General features: G+C 39.9%; 1 protein-coding gene across 1 annotated transcript; it reads left to right on the forward strand.

Annotated features, from left to right (window-relative positions):
• Nucleotides 1–2,142: 2,142 nt before the first annotated feature.
• Nucleotides 2,143–16,087, forward strand: swap70a (switching B cell complex subunit SWAP70a). Its single transcript, XM_072660774.1, has 12 exons — nucleotides 2,143–2,314; nucleotides 3,875–4,015; nucleotides 7,669–7,839; nucleotides 7,934–8,161; nucleotides 8,986–9,132; nucleotides 9,226–9,334; nucleotides 10,084–10,265; nucleotides 11,656–11,763; nucleotides 12,727–12,893; nucleotides 13,175–13,373; nucleotides 14,374–14,470; nucleotides 15,305–16,087. The coding sequence occupies exons 1-12, from the start codon at nucleotides 2,219–2,221 to the stop codon at nucleotides 15,421–15,423; spliced, it is 1,764 nt and encodes a 587-aa protein (XP_072516875.1). The 5' UTR covers nucleotides 2,143–2,218; the 3' UTR covers nucleotides 15,424–16,087.
• Nucleotides 16,088–17,456: the final 1,369 nt, after the last annotated feature.

The following is a 17,456-nucleotide window of genomic DNA, read 5'->3' on the forward strand; positions in this document are numbered from 1 at the left end:
ACGCTGCATCATCCACCAACATGCATCCTTGTGTCATCTCTTCCTTAGGAAAGCAACACACACGCACCTGTACGTCCGCATGATGTACAACAACAACAAAAAAACATGTTCCATTAGACCAGACCACCTTCTTCCATTGCTCTGTGGTCCAGTTCTGATGCTCATGTGCCTATTATAGGCACTTTTAATGGTGTACCTAAGACAGCATGTGCACCTTGACCGGTCTGCAGCAATGCAGCACCATACACAATGAGCTGTGATGCTGTTCTTACAGTTTTCTATTGGAACCAGCATGAACTTATTCAGCAAAGTGAAATACTACTTAAAATACAGGACTAAAGCATTTAAAATATGTAAGACATTATTGGCAGTCCCCAAAAAGCTATAAACTCACTTGCAAGTACATTATAAAGAATAGTATACTAATACTAAGTAGGGGTTCTCTCTACTCCACTCCACCTAAATTCTACTTCATTCCACTTCATTCCACAAGATGTTGCAACACTCCTTTGACATTCTCATCCATGTAGACATGATTGCGTAAGACTTTCCGGGTGCTGAGAATCCCTGTTCTACCACATCACAGAGTCACTGAAAAACACTAAACTCATTGTCATGTTCTTGAAACCAGTTTGAGATTTCCCATCATGCTGAAAATAGCCATAAAATGATGGGTAAATTGTGGCTGCAGTGCTCTAATAGGCCATGGCACTATGATTGGTATGAATGGACCTAAGTGGGCAAAGAAAACATTCCCCGCACCATTCCACCACCTTGCTGTTGGCACCAAATTCAGACATTACCCTCTGTGTGCCTCATCAGAAATCAAGATTCATCAGATCAGTCTTCAGCTGGCCTGTTGTGGGGAGCCTCTGCCCACAGCACCTTTAGCTTTGTGTTCCTGGCTGACAGAGGTGGAAAGTTTGCTGCTGTTGTAGCTTTTCTGCCTGGAAGGACATTCTGAGATACTTTTCTGTTTACCACAACTATACAGAGTGGTTATCTGAGTTACCATAGCCTTTCCTTAGTTTGAACCAGTCTGAATATTCTCCATTGACCTCCCTCATCAACATGCTGCTTCCATTTGCACAACTGATGCTTACTGGATGTTCTTTTCTGGCACCTTTCTGAGTAATCTCTAGAGACTGTTCTGCTGAAAACCCCAGGAGATCAGCAGTTCTAAGAAAATGTAAACTAGCCCGTCTGGCACCAACAATCATGAGTAGGTGTCCAGGTCTTCCTTGTAAAGTTCTAATTGAGTGTACAACTTGTGGTCATCTTGTATTCCATAGCATCATTATCTGTGCATTTTCACTGCAGCTATCAGGCATATATTTCTCCAGACTGACCCTGATAACCTTATTTTTGTGATATATAATTATCATTGCATCTTAACTATGTTTTATTACTGGGTTGTAAGTGAAAGTTCTAAGTTCGGCCATGTAACTGTCTTCACTGGCTTCCTGCAGCTGCTTCCCGCATCATATTCAAAACCCTGATGCTGGCCTACAAGCCAAGGATGGACCAGCCCCATCATACTTGATGGTAATGGTCAAAAGCTGATCTGTACCAGTCCTTCAAGCTTCAAGTACGACTCGGCTTGACCCACCATCCTTTACAAACCACGGAAGACAAGCATCCAGGCTTTTTTTTTTCTGTCCTGGCACCAAAGTGGTGGAACGAACTTAAGCGTCTGCTTAATGCCTTCAATGTAAATGTAAATGTAAGTCACTGAATTCACTTCTATGTCATTTGAATGATTCCTAGTGCTGTAATATAGCACTGTTTTTATTTCTAAGCATATAAATATCTAATAGAGCGAGCTAGCCAGGTGAAAGTACAGCCTCCACACCACAGGGTTAGCTGTAACTAAGCCACAGAGGGGGAAATGAGAGGTCCATGCTATATGCTTATTTGTCCTTCACATAAATGTCCATGCAAAAGCAGTTTTCTTTTTCTTACTGGGTAAAATATGAGATAAAATTGCAAATAGGGCCAAACGAGCCTTAGATATGGAGTATAAGTGAGTTTCTCAGTGTAGGTTAGCATCCCTGTAGATGCAGCGCTGTGAAGAGTCCAGCCTTCTGAGGCTCTCTCTGTCACATGACTGGACTAGTGGATGTTAGTGTAGCTGCTGAGTGCTTTCTGCTGTGTGTGTGTGTGTGTGAGAGAGAGAGAGAGAGAGAGTGAGGCAGAGACAGGGTGAGCTCGGCTGAAAATGGTACATCGAGACGAAATATTAAGACCAATATGGCACGCGTTTGCTGCACTGGACGTAGACCGAACCGGGAAAGTCTCCAAGTCCCAGCTGAAGGTAAGGCGAGCAAAGGCGCCCGCAGTTTCCAGCAGAGAGACACCAAAATGAAACTTTAATCTGGTGGTGTTTCCTTGTTTGACGGGGCTGAAGTTGCCTTCTTGGCTTTTTTTTATCCACCTTAAATGGTGCCACGGTTGTTTTCTGGAACTGAGAGTTGGAGTAAGAGAGCACTTTTAATTGTAAGAGATTTAATTGTAATGGCACTTAAGGCCAATAACAGTACAGTATTAGAGTAATGGACGGTTGCGCCACGCTGCGCTTTGCTGAAGGAAGGTAAACAGTGCACAGCTCTGATTTCAGTACCTCTTATGGATATGAGTGTATTTCAGTGTTTTTCCTAGCATATATTTTCCTAAAAAAAAAAAAAAAAAAAAAAAATTAAAAAATAATAAAAATATATATATATATTTATATATTTTTTATACAGAGTGTATAAGAAGTATAAAAGAAAACCTACGGTGCCATGATTCAACTTTGCCATTTTCTTGTGACTAACATGCATAAATATGTATTTATAGTTTATTATTTTATGACTCACAGATTACAGATATTGTGTTGCTTACAGATGTTGCCTTAAACTGCCAGAGAAACATACAGTCATGTGAAAAATGAAGAACACCCGGGAAAACATTTGTCCTTTTAACATATTTAAAATGATGGTCATTTGATTCTCATCAATAGATGGAGGTAATAGAGGAGTCTGTCTTATTTAAACCTCAGACATTCTGTCTGGTTTGCTCTGGACTGTTGCAGTGAGTGGTGAAGGTCACCTCGGCCAGATCCAGAGAGCTCTCTGAGGCCCTCAGAAAGAAGGTGGTAGATGCAGATGAGTCTGGGAAAGGGTTTAAAAAGAGCTCAGAACGATGTTCAGAACGATCATTTCCAAGTGAAACAACTGCCAGCATGGCCAGGTCAGGCCGTCCTAGTGAGTTCTAGACCACAAAGTGCACACAGAAGTCTCCAGCAATCCTAAAATATCATCACTGGACCTGCAGGTCAGCATCTACCATCAGAAGGAGACTGCACAAGTTAGATTTTTCATAGGAGGTGTTTATCAGAGCAAGATTTATGAAGATGTATCTGTCTAAAGCATGTTGCTGGTCTTGGTGTAGGTGTTCTCTTGCAAAGTTTAGTCTTGCCCTGTTTTTTTTTGGGGGGGCAAACTTATTGTATCAGCCATATCTCTTCATTTTGTTAAATGCAGATCAAATGTCTGTATGTTTAAGTATGTAAAAAAAAAGGTTAAATGGAGTGTCCTAATTATTTCACATCACTGTATCACTTCTCAAATCATAACTTGGTAGAGATGGTCGCTTTTGCCTATGTGAAACTAAAAGTCTCACTTCATGTTTTTATTTATAGAGGCATGATTTATACTTGAGCACTCTTGCAGAAATGAGGAAGACTGAAAAATATCTAGTTCAGAAACCCTCACCCTCCCTGGGCGGTGTTGTGATCTGGCGTTAAATAGCAGGGCTATGCTACACAGATTTAGATTTATCAAGATCATTAAGGTCAGCTCTCCCATGCCATGTTTGTGTGTGTGTGTGCCCATAGGTGCTGTCTCAGAGCCTGTACACAGTGCTGAAGATCCCTCATAAAACCTCTGATCTGGAGGCGCACTTTAAGGATGATGATGAGGGTCCCGTGTCAACTCAAGGCTACATGCCCTATCTCAACATGTTCATCCTGGACAAGGTACCCAGGCCTTCTGCCCTTCTGAACCTTCACCTCTTCAGCTCAGCAAAGCATCTACAGTTCAGTTCAGCCAGTGTGCAGTATAGTTTGCTGATTTTCCTGCTCAGACATTTACTGCTCGATCTGACTCCTATCTAAAGAGATGAATCTGGTGTGTTCCTGCAGAAAATCAAACCAAACAGTGTTTTACTTCGGCCCTCCAGGATTGGAATCCTTGTTTGACACTGTGTGTTTTGCATAGAGTTCAACTGATACATAAATTGGCTGAAACTGTTGACTGATGAAAACTGTTTTTTTTTCAGATAGATAGGGCAGAACCTTAAAAGGTTGTACCCCTGGGGAACCCAGAATGAGTCACTCCCTATTTAACTATAGCTCAGCAATGAAGGGTGGATTAAATGGTGAAATTAAACACTAAACACTATCATGGCTAAAATAAAAAATCTCTCTCTCTCTCTCTCTGTTATATATATATAAAATATATGGAATATGTGGAAACTAATATAAAATAAAGAGGTAATAAACAGGGTTTAACCCCAGGATTCAACCCCAGTGCAGCAATATTTATAGTATTTAAGAGATAAGAGTAAGAGTATGTTCATTTTGATTTAGGAAATGAGAACTGGAAATCAAATATCTGCATAAAGCTAAGGTTAAATTAAACTTTTAAAATGTAAAAAAAATGAATACAAAAAAGATTCCGTCTGATTGATCTGAAGGTTAGCCCCTTAAAATATGTCTCCATGTCAGCTAAATGTTCATGTTGGGCCCTGCTCTTATTCTCACTTCCTATAATATATATATTTTTAAGCTTCCAGTAAGGTTGAACTCTTTTATTATTCTCATATGTAAAGTTAATTCTCAAATCTGCTGGTCTTAGTCCACCAAAACAAATGTTAAGTAGCAGTAATAATTATATCTCAGTAAGATGTAACACAGATTGATCATTAATATTAGTTGTAGTAATTAATTTGTATACATCTTAAGCATTTAAAAAAACACTGTTAATGACTAAAATATGTATGTCAAAATAGAAATAAACTAAAAACAGATTAGATGAATGTACAAGTAACTTCAAATAAATTCAAAACTAAAAGTATCGCTTTGAAATGAATTATAAAGCATATAAAAGTATCAGTGAATATAGTGCTGAAAGCTCTTATGTAGTAGGTCACATATTATGCAGCTCAATGTATGTCACTAGTCACCTAAAAAGGAACAAATATAACAGTATTGGGAAAATGTCTTAAAGCATTATATATTATATATTTTATTATTAATGTACTTTTACAGCAACTTGCTGTTTAAACACTGCCTGGTACCAAAGACAGTTTTGAACTATAGAATATTGAATAGGAATATTGTATGTTTGTATTTTGTAGGTTATAATTCCTGTATGCTGGAAGTAATCTATAGGAATAAAATTATTATCATTTAGAACGAACATATAGACACAAATACAGATGTGAATAGATGGTATACCATTTTCATTTTATTGTTTATTGTTTACTACATATGTTATTTTTATCTTTGATGCAGGAATAAACTGGAAACAGAGTATTTTAAACATGTGACAGTTAGATAGTTTTTATATTTAAATAATTTTAGAAAAGAAAAATAAACCTACTATCTAGACTACTAACAATAGGACACAGTCTTATGAGGTTACTACACATATCTATTACACTTTTGATCAAGGGGGTACATTTATAATACACATAGTATACATTTTGAATAGTTATAGGATAGTATAGTATGAAGCCTTAGCAATGTTAGGTTGAACATATTTTAAGGAGGTTAGGGTTAAGTGGTTAACGTATGTGGTTAAAGCATGTTTTATGCAGAAAAAAGTGATGGGTTGAATTTAGCTTTCATTTTTAACTACAGAAGTGTCGTCTCCTCATTAACAATGTGTCAAAAGCTCATGATGGATGGACCACTAGAAATCTTCCTAAATGAATCTTTTACTGAAGGTTGTGTCCTTGTCCTATGAAGTTACTATTTCAGATATACGTTTTTTTTATTTGCAACAGCAACAGTGTGTTATCTCATTTATTGCCAAAAGTGAGTGAACTGAAATACAACACTCTGTTAATGTAACATTGTTCATTTGGAAATGATGTACATGTGTATTTGAATTTAAAGTCAGCCCTCCCTTTCGCCTTCCAGACTAATCGTAACAACAGCTGGCTTGTCGGTTGGCTGCAGCTTCTTAATAAGTGTATTCGTGGCATGTGGCTGTATGTGCTTAGAAACAGGGTCAGTTAAAAACGTGGTGTTTGTGGTCACTGACACCCAGATAACAATTACGCTTACGTTTGTAAGAGCACAGGCTGTTTGACCAAACCAGAGAATAAGAGTAGTCATCATAATGGTGACTTCTTGTCTCCACTTACTCATGTGACATGAGACTTTTGTCACTTGAAAGCTGGTATTTTTAGGTTTGGGATCGTACCACCATCCTGAGCATGCTTAGGATTGGCTTGAGCTTTTGTCTAAAAATGTTGGTAGCACATCTACAGATACTCAAATTGTGATAAAATGACATAAAATGATGAGTGAATATAAATTAGTATAATCCATTGCATTTCATTCTCAGTTTAGATGTATTTAAGATAATACACAATATAAATAATAGAAGTAAAAACAAATGTGTACTACCTTGTGTATAAATTGTTGCTAATTTGTTTGTTATATGAATGTATTTTACTCATATTTGCTTACAGTTTCTTAAAAATGTCATTAATGAGATACTATTCATGGCCTTTCCTTATTTCCCCTGAAAAGCTGGCTTTAAAGATGCATTACAACATGCATCAATGCATTAATCAGTATTTTAAGTTGACGTTTGATTTATGAATCGTAAGTATGTGACTTTGGTTGGGTTACTAAATTTTCAGCTGATACTTAATAAGCCCATTTACAACCCTGTCTTTTCCTCAGAATGAAAAGATAAATGAAAAGGATGAGCTCTGATTTGCCGGTCCAAAGCCACATAGCCTAGCCTAGCCAAGCCTAATCTATCTTAAATTAGTAATTTTTGTAATGCTTCCCAAGTCTTATCAGATAGTATGGCTGTTCTCATGGGGTGCAGTTAGCTGGCTGGACAGATTGTGGTAGGGTCTGGTGGGGTTACTTTTTAGCTAGACATCTGGCTAGTACTCGGCTAGCTTCATCGGATTTCCTAAGGCATGCAGCACGATCTTGACGTGCTGTACGGCGCTTGTATCGGTTGACCCTTCTCTTAGAGGTGCTTCACGTAGTTGGCTAGCATTAGCTTTTAGCCTTTTGAGCCTGGCCGTTGCCTTTTGGCTAGTTGGCTGGGCTTCTTTAAATTTTGGGGGTGTAAACGTAGTGAGCCAAGACTATTATGTAACAGTTTTGAGATTTTGGAATTGGCCTGTTTTGCCAGTCTGTTTTGGTTGTGCCAAATTTTCTTTTTAATAAAGAGGCAGGAGTGGTTTTATAAACAGAGGTTCAGAGATTCTCACTTCTATATACCAAACTCCTGTTATTCAACTATGCTAAGATGAATTCAGAAAACAGAAGCAAACTATATTTTAACAGAAACAGTCGAAAATTGTTAGGAACAATATTCCATATATTCATATGTTTCAGTTTGACACAGATTCAATGTTTTAACTGACTTGCAGATCCAGGGAAACTTTGATTTTATGGAGCTGAACAGAATGTGTTGGACGTTGTGTTCTCGTAAGAACTCCAACTTTACCATGATCATCTCGGACGCTGATGCCTTTAAGGTCTGGTGCATTTTCAACTTCTTATCAGAAGACCATTATCCTCTCGTCATTGTCACAGAAGAGGTGAGTCCCAAGCTGTGCTGCCAGCCCATTCATTTGCTTATTTGAATTATTTTAGTTATATGTGTTTAAAATCTGGTTGTTTCTTCACGTTCAGATTGAGTATTTCCTACGAAAGCTGTTAGAAGCTGTAGGCAGTGACTGGAATGAAGGCAGGTTTGTGGACTACAAGGCCAAGCTGAGTTCAAAGAAGCATTGTCTGAATGTGTGGGAGCTGATTGAGCTGGTGGGCACGGGCTACTTCACCAAGGGCATGGAGCGCCAGACCATCTCCATGGGAATCAATGAAGTCTTTCAGGAGCTCATTCTCAATATTCTGAAACAGGTAAGAACAATCTTGAAGGTTGTCGTCTAAATATATACCTCTAAAAACAATCAGGTCATGGCAGACAGGTTCATACATGGGGCCCTATTTGAGCATCGCAACATGTAAGCTAGGGCCCATGGCGTTCTGAGGCAAAATAATGACCTATTTTTACCTTTACTCAGAAGACACTTGTCACTTTGGATAGTACATCAGCTCCTATGTAGATATCAGAGTCATGACAGGTTTCTTTACACCATTTCACAGTGAAACATGGCCTGGCTGATTGACGGTATTTAGGATAAGAGGAAATATCTCATCGCTGCCACACAAAAATCTTTGTGAATGTGGCAGTTGTTCAAAAATTCATGAGGAATTGACCTATAGAAATCCTTCAAAAAGGCTGGGATTAAAAATGTTTTTATATTGACATCCATTGAAAGTTAAAAAGGCATTTCTCCTCTACTGTAAAGGTTTTTGTGTGACACTGACAATTAAAAAGACCCTAACCAACCTCCAACCTCCAGTACTGGAGCTCTCCTGCTCTGCATATTTTGCTGTTTCCTTCTCTAACTCACTCAGTTCGATTCAATATGGGATTTATAATTAACTAATAATGGATTCAAGATTGATAATTAACTAATGATGTGACTCAGGTGTTAGATCAGGGGAAAACTTGAATGTGTGTAAAGCAGAGCTGCTCCATAACTGTAGTTTACCACAGTGGGCTAACCAACTGCACATCACATGAACTTATAACCATATGCAGTTTATGTGTGTGTCTGTGGATGTGGTATGTTGTGTTTACTGTATATGTCCTGCCTCTAACCTTCCCATTCTCGAAGGGCTATATGATGAAAAAAGGACACAAAAGAAAAAACTGGACTGAACGCTGGTTTGAGCTGCGCCTTGATTCAATCTCGTATTATGAGAGCGAGGATCTTCTTGAGAAGAAAGGCTTCATGTTGATCGATCGCCACAGCACTGTGGAGGTGAGAGGTTTGACTGCAGGGCATGTTGTTTCTTCATGCAGAATTTAATACAGCTAACAACGCTGCAGTGTTTAACGCATTTGCTCTGTACAGTCTTTACCAGAAAAAGAAGGAAAGAAAAACCTGTTTATCATCAAAACCCCAGAGAAAAGTTTGGAGATCAGCGCCTCTGACAAAAAGAAACGGCAAGAGTGGATCCAAGGTAGTTTGACAGTCCCACTGACATTTTCTACATTGTTAAGATTAAGTCAGGGTTATATTAGGATTTGTCCTGTTATGTCCAGTCTGATATTCCGTTATGGTCAGGGTATGTTTTTGGTAGAATGAGGTATATCGGGGGATTTTGGTATGGTGAAATTTACTGTATAATATTGGTAATGTGACAGTTATGGTGAAAAGGGCAGCTTTATGGTGTGAGTTCAGTAGGATTTTTTTTATATGAGGGTTATGGTATGATTGTTTAAATTTAAGGGGTTTTGTAGTGTGAAAATAATATAATTCTTTAGTGTGTAGATGCTTAACACCATGCTTAACACTGGCAGAGGCTATGGTATGATATTTTTTTAGTGTGAGGCTTACTGTATATTTCATTTTATTTCGTGTGAATGTTATGGGATAATCTTCGCATTAAGGGTTGTTCAGTGTAATAGGTACAGTAAAGGAGTGAGGGTTATGGTGTGAGTTTGGTATGGTCATCATTATTATGGCATGAAATTAGGTAATGCCATCTATCGTTTTTTAGACTACCAAGTTATGGTATAATTGTTATATATATATATAGTGTGAAAGTTTGCTATGATTTTGGCAAGGTCAGTTCAGTTGTGGAAAGGTAAAGTTTACAGTATGACGGGTAGCACTGCACTGCATCTTTTCTTAAACTCATGACACTTGTTGTCCACATGCAAATACCCCTTCCATTTCTGTGTATGTGACTGTGGATGTATGTGCTAGTTATCCAGGACTGCATTACCCGGCTGAGGCAAGGTCTGTCTGCCCCTCACCGCGAGGCTAGGCAGCGACGCAGGGAGCTACGCAGTCGGCTGCAGGCTGAGCAGAAGCAGATGGAGGGCAGAATGAGGGAGCTGCATCTGGCCAACGAAAACAAGCAGCACCAGCTGGAAGCTATGAGGAAGGTACTTCACGCGGCCTGGTCCCTTTCTGTTTTCCCTACTTCTGGGTACCGATGTCCCCTAAAGGTAGTTCTGAAGAGGACATGGTTATAAGGCCACAAGACCAGCTTTTGTGGCATTAAAGGACTGAATTGATTCGAAGTGTCTCAGGTGCCAGTTTTTACTGGACAACTTGTGTGTACAGTCCATTTCCCTCTGTCTTCCCTAGCAGTCTCACCAACAGCCAACACTTCCCCTTTACCTTCTATTTCATCTTACCCACCAAGTTTCGGTTTGGCTAACAGCCTTTGTGACCGCGCTCCTTTCACAAGCATCAGTTCCCGTCTTATGCAGAGGCCCTGCGAACTTCCCAAACACTTCTAGGGTCAAGCCATGTTACTATACTTTACTGATTCTGGTCACTCTGTGGTGTGCCTCACAGCTGCAGCAGTTTCACCAAATACTGAACCAGTAAAGGCCACAGTCAGATAAATGGATATTTCTGGAGCTTATCTATGTGATAGGAGAAAACAGTCCCACCCATGCAAAGCGTGGACACCTGTGAGCACTGAACCTATGAGAGTCAGTCGCTTTGTTTCGGTACATTCACTACTTCCTTTTTGTGTCTCCTGAGCTGTTTGGCCAGACCTTTCCTTTTTGATTTTGTGTTTCCTCCTACTTGCTCCTAGTAACGCAGCCAGACAAGCAAGTTCTACACGTCTGTTCTACAGGCACTGCACTACTTTCTAAAAATATCCTGCATCGTGTTGAGGTAGATCAGGCTTGAATGGTTATAGCAAGTTATTAATGTAGTTATTTCATAACTTTGATTTGTGTTTACAGGAGACTTTTAATAAATTCCACAAACATCCTTGAAATTTCACAGATTCTTCAAAAGAGCTGCATAATAAAGTCTTTAAAATTGAAACAAAAGTCTTTTAAATGGTTTGAGAGAGTAGAGAAACCTACAAACTGATTTCTTGACTGTGGTGGGGAAAACAATCAGGAGTCACAATGTCTACAACATATATATAGGCATTTTTGGGGGGCCCTGAAGTGCCCTATCTGTAGCTCAGCCCTGGTGATGCCACAGCCATCCGTGGCCTCGCTCTCTCTGGGTGGATAGAATGGCCCTTCCTCATGCCCTATCACTCAGCACGATGCTTACCATTGTGGACGGCTGTTAGCTGAAGTAACAGATTTGACAGTTAGTGTTCTCCCTCATGCCCTGCATGAATGGCTTTACATAGGACAAAACTATCGTAAAAGAATGTCTCAGTCACCATCATAACCATTTCATATGATAGCTTTCTGTGATGTAACTTTAAGAGACTCTATAATAGAGCATTTTATTTCAAACCATGCAGAGTGGCTTCGGCTTTGAATTAAGTGCTGTTTCTCTGGTGTTTGTCAGAACCTGGAGGAGGCAGCTGCCAGGGCAGTTATGGAAGAGCAAAGAAGAATTCGGACCCAGGCGGATCTGCAGAACCGGTACAGAATGGACCTAGAGAGAGAAAAAATGGTAACCACACCTTCCAAATCATTAAGCATCCTTTTATCTGCTGTTCAGTGGTTGGGTTTTTGAGCAGATACATATTTTGTGTAACACAGAGTAATTAAAGTTGCAATAGAATGCATGTTTATTAAAAGTTTAGTATTTTAAGTTGTTGTTTGATATATAAATTATAAATATGTGATTTTGGTTGGGGTGAAAAATGCTTACATAGCCTTCAGTCTGACAATGGAAAAAATAATAAGCTCTTTTATTGGATGGTTAACGTCACTATAAGGTTACGTCACCTTTCACAGAAGTCACATATTATAGCATTACTGTAATTGTTTTTTGTAATTATTCCCAGGTCCTAACATATAGTGTCACTGCTTCTTGGGTTGGGTTGTTGCTGAAGAGATAATAGCCAGGTTAACTTTTAGCCTTACAGCCATTTGGGTTATCATGTCTTAACTGGTACAAAATAGGCCTGTGCTTTTCCTTCTGATGTGTGTTTAGCTCCAGTTTGGTAGTCAGCTGAGGTAGTCCAGTTTGGCTAGTCTTTGTCATTAGCCTAGCGCAGACCCCTTATTGCGTCCCAGGCTTCGTCCGCTTCGTTGGATAGCAAGTTTGAGCCTCCACTAGCACTGAAAAGTTGTGCTCACAAGATTCATGATTTGTGTAGCAACCTGTATTCCCATAACTAGCGGTCTGGAGGCGATGAGCTGCTCTACATTCTCTTAAAGTGGCCGTTGTGTTTGACTGCGACAGAGCTTTAGTTGTGGATAAGCTTTTGCTAGTAGAGTATGGGAATTTTGGCATAAATGAAATGAGCTCACTGTTACGAAACAGTAAGGATTGGCCTGCTTTCCAGATGTGTTTTGGTTATGTCAGATTTTCTTTTCAATGAAGAGGCAACAAAGCTTAAGGTTCATGTGCACTGTTGAAGTGCTGTAGCTCAGATATCTTACAGTTATGTGTGTGTGTGTGTTTCAGGTGCGGATGCAGATGGAGGAGCAGGTGGCTCAAAAGTCCAGTGAGCTGGAGCAGTATCTGCAGCGAATGCAGGAGCTGGAGGACATGTACCGTCGCCTGGAGGAGGCGCTAGAGGAGGAGAGACAGTCCAGACAGGACGAAGAGGCTCTGCGTAAACTGCAGGCCAGGTACTCCTCCTTCACAATTCATTTAGCATTACAGTATTGACTGACTTTCAGCCAGTGACGAGTACAAGAGTAAAACAGTGGTAACAGTTTAATTTCCTCATATTTCCATCATCAGTAGCCTGAAATAAACTTGCATGCACAATTCATCACACTTCTATCACACCCCAGGTTGTTTGAATACACTTGCTAATGTAGTACATTAAAATGGAAGCTGCAGCACAAGATCAAGATCAAGACAGACTCTACAGCAAAACCAGTGTAAGCTTGCCTTTTTGTCACAGACTGCTGGAGGAGGAGGTCAGTAAGCGGGCAGAGTTGGAGCAGATTCACCTGCATCAGCAGCATGCCATGTCCCAGACCCAAATGGAGAAGGCGCAGCTGGAGAAGCAAAGGCTGGAGCAGGAGCATGCCCTGCAGGCTGCCATGGACCAGCTCGAGAGCCTCGAACAACAGAGACAGGGAGCGCTGGAGCAGTATGAGGTGATCAGTTACTAACATACAGCATACCACTGCTCCTTTAGCTATTGGCATTTACCCTCTACATTTGACCTTTAATGTTGATATTATAGAAGACAAAGTGCTGCTAATGTTCTGTTGTTCCATCTTCATGTATACTGCACCTACAATTAAGGTGCTACAAATGATTCCTTGAGTGATGCTGTAGAAGAACCATCTTTGGTTCCATTCTCTATTCAATCTACGAATTAGTCAGGCAGGCAGTGGTGGCTCAGTGGTTAGTGCACCTGACTATTGATGACAGGGTCCTGAGTTTGATACCTTGGTTCACTATGCTGCCCCTCTTGGGCCATTGTCTTGATCAAGTTGACCCTCTATGATCCGCAGGAAAGGCAGCCCACCTCTCCGGGCATATGTGTTCACTTACTCATCTTAATGTGTGTGTATATGTGTGTTCATTGCATGGATGGGTTAAAAGCGGAGGTCAAATTCCATTTGTGTCCAACATCAGACATCAGGCATTCTGTTAAACCCCTGTACCTCAGATAATCTTGGTCTGGATGCTCATTGCCTGATCATTTGCCTGCATAATAAGACAGTTTGCACTTTTCTCAAAAGCACCTTAGTTTTAAAGGTTATCTTAACCAGTGAAGAGAGGGTTCAGTGTGATTCTCACTCGCTACCTATTTACGCATCTATGATGCTTTCAGGAAACCCAGCACTGTTCATTTTGGAAGCACCCTCTATGAAGCGCCCTCTAGTGTGTGACCAACCCAGAAAAAATTACTGAGCGGTGTTTCTTACTCCAAACTCTGTGAACTTTACTTCCTCCATTCCATGGTGTTTTGAACTCTGCACTGAATCAAAAACCTTTTCAACTATTTTTTTCGTTGCCACCTTGTGGCCAAAGTGTAGTTTTTTGGAAAGTAAATAAATTAATATGTGTTATTAATATGTAATAAATACATTTATTGTTGATGTTAACCATAACATTTTCTGGTAATATGATTAAAAACAATCACAGGCTGTTACAAAGAAGCTGGAGCAGGCGACTAACAGGACGAGAAGCTGGAAGGATAAAGTCGCTCAGCATGAGGGGCTCATTCGACTCATTCAGCCAGGTAAGAAAGACTGAGCAGATGTCAGACTCAGAGCCTAAATATACAGACGGTTTCACACACTTGCTCCTTGCTGCAGCAGTGGGCTGTGAGCAGAATTGTGTTGTTCGTGGAATTTATAGGAAAATCTTTGATTGTTATGTTGCTTAGAAACATCAGCCTCCCATTAACGGACTACATGGGAAAATGTGAAATGCGCAGCGTCTGATGGCTCATATCAATCGCTTGCTTATATGAGTCATTGGACCCTTTTCGTTCCACTTGCTTAGTAACAAGAGACTCGCAATGCAATTCGGTCCACATTGAGCTCATGTAGTGAGCTCATGGGTTGCGTTGGGTACGTTGGCGACTATGTTATGTATGTTTTTAAGAGATACATTAAAGAGCGTATCCACTCTCAATATCAGCTGGTCTCCCAACCACTCACCTCATTTGAATAATGCATATTAGCATATCGATAACAGGCGTGCGGGGTGGGGCTTAATTAGGAACAGGCAGGGTAAAAAGCAGCCAATCAGAGGCTTTTTTGCTGCGTATTTTGCTGTGACAACCAGTGGGGGCTTTAACATTCAGAAATATCCTCCTTATTCCATTATTAATTGAGGCGGAGTTACGGACGCAGCAGAACTGAATTTTCAACCTTAAAAAAATGAATATCTTAATAAAATGGCTTTCATGGACAAATCCCATGTTCGAACCAAATGCTACTAAGGAGGCATGTGTGTGAAAATGTTTGTAGATTAAAAAAATGTTTCGGGTTTATTTGTAAGGGGTCTTTTTTATGAATTTTTAGATCAGAATTTATGAACTGAGAGCACGTTTTTATGGCATTTTCAGGCAGCAAGGGTCCTCAGAAAATGACCAACTGGGGCGCCGCAGCGATCACAGAGACAGAGCTGGAAGTGAGGGAGAAGTTTTGGCAGGAGAAGAAGAACAAGCCAGGCAAAGCAGTGTAAAGATGACCTGTTTTACATGATGTGTTTACTTTCTAACACAGATATCCACATTTCTAAACCCTGCTTCTTGTTTCAGTGGAAATGCTGTTATTCTAAATTCATTGGTTTGTTAACTCTTTTGATTGGTTGCTGTTTTTGTATTACGCAGAGGATGTCAGCAGACTTGTTCAGTAAATATATAGTATTATCATGTTGTAATGGGTTTGCATCTTCAAAACTCTATTAAGTCTTAAAATGTATCATATGCTGTTACTCTGATTTCTTTTCTCTTGTCACGTATTTCAGTTTATTTTAAAAAGGGCATTTTAACAGATGTGTTTGTAAATCAGCTGTTTTAAAGAAGACATCTGCTAGGATTTCCCAGCCTGGTCTGGTTTAGTGTGGAAAGGTTCACTGCATAGAAACTTACACTCTGAGTTCTCAGCAGTGGTGGTGATACTAACCAAGCTTCACCATGTCTACAACACAGATATAGCCACTTTATTTATTATCCAGTATAACCAGTGAACCTGCACATGCCTTTATATGTAAAGCTGATGATGGTACAATACTGATAAATCTGTGAAAATATTGTTTTGGGACTGTTTTTCAGTTTTCAGTGTATAAAAAAAGGTTTTCAACCTTCTGTCAACATCTGGTCGATGTATTAAAGATTAATCATAAACAGCTATCCTAACTGTTTCGCGTAATAGCAGTAATTTAGAAACGTTGGTGGATGATTTATGGATTTGATTGGTTCTCTGGTTCATTGGTTAAGCCTGACAAAAGACTTCGAGATCTTGTGCCAGATTCCAGTCCAAGATACTTTTCTGAATCCAGCCCCTGGTGGGCCACAGCTCTCCAGACTTCACTGTCCTGCCTCATTGCGTCTAACTAAGGCATCTCATCAGCTAATTAGCAAAGCCTTCATGAACTGCATTCAGTGTTTTATAAGAGGGAAAGGGCTAATCTCTGTAGAGCTGTGGCCCAAACAGACACCAGTTTAACATGTCTGGCTGAGAGTGTGTGTTCAGATGCATCCACTAGATGTCACTCTTGTAACATCTCAGTGTCCTAGAGAGACATTGCCAAGTCTGCTTACATGAGATGCTGTGAGTTACAATAAAATGCAGACCAACTCTGTGGGCCTTTTCCCAAATGTCGCTCTACTTTAAGCTTGCAAGCCTAAGCTTACAAGTTGTGTATGTATTGTTTTATTGTATATTGTTTCATTGTTTTATTTGGATCCACATTAGCTGCTATTGCAATAGCAGCTAATCCTCCTGGGGTCCGACAAACATAAAAAAAACCCAAAACACAACAATTAACAATTTAAATAAAAGAATAAGCAAGACACACATACATACACATTCCTACATATACACACATACCTACATACACACAAGAAAAACACAAATAGTAGTAAGGTTTAATAATATTTCATTTCCATCACCTTATTCCCTCCAAAGACTCTGGCCTTTATGGGTTCTAGGTGTTAAGGTACAAAACCTTTAAAACATATGAAACGGCTAAGAACTTGCACTTTTAAGATTAGCATATTGTCTATATCTTTAAGTATCAGTGTGCAGTGCAGACTGAGACACAGCCACTGTAAATCTGCAACACAAGGGTCCCAGCTGCCCCAGTCTGTTGGCACTATCATCTGGCGATCGCAAATTACACTGTGGCCAGGTGTCCAAGATAACACAACTGGCCTTGCTCTCTAAGAGAGGGTAGGGGGACCCTTCCTCATCAATGATGTTGTGTTAGCGGAAGTTCGAAAAGATGTGGATGGCTGGATGTAACATGTCTCAGAGTGAGCTTGTGCTTGCCTTCACCTTCTCAGGTTGGTAGCTTCATTTGATGGGAAGACCTAGCTATTGGGTGGGAATTGGCAGCCAAAAAATGCTAATATGCACCCAGAAATAAGCATTTTATATGTGACATTTTATAGATGTGACATCTAGCTCTACGGTTTGAACAGGTGATTTTTACATGGGCCAACTTTAGGCTTTATAACAGGTAGTCATGTATAAGACTATATAAGACTATAT

Source organism: Salminus brasiliensis, chromosome 17 (assembly GCF_030463535.1).
Source record: "Salminus brasiliensis chromosome 17, fSalBra1.hap2, whole genome shotgun sequence".
NCBI lineage: Eukaryota > Metazoa > Chordata > Actinopteri > Characiformes > Bryconidae > Salminus > Salminus brasiliensis.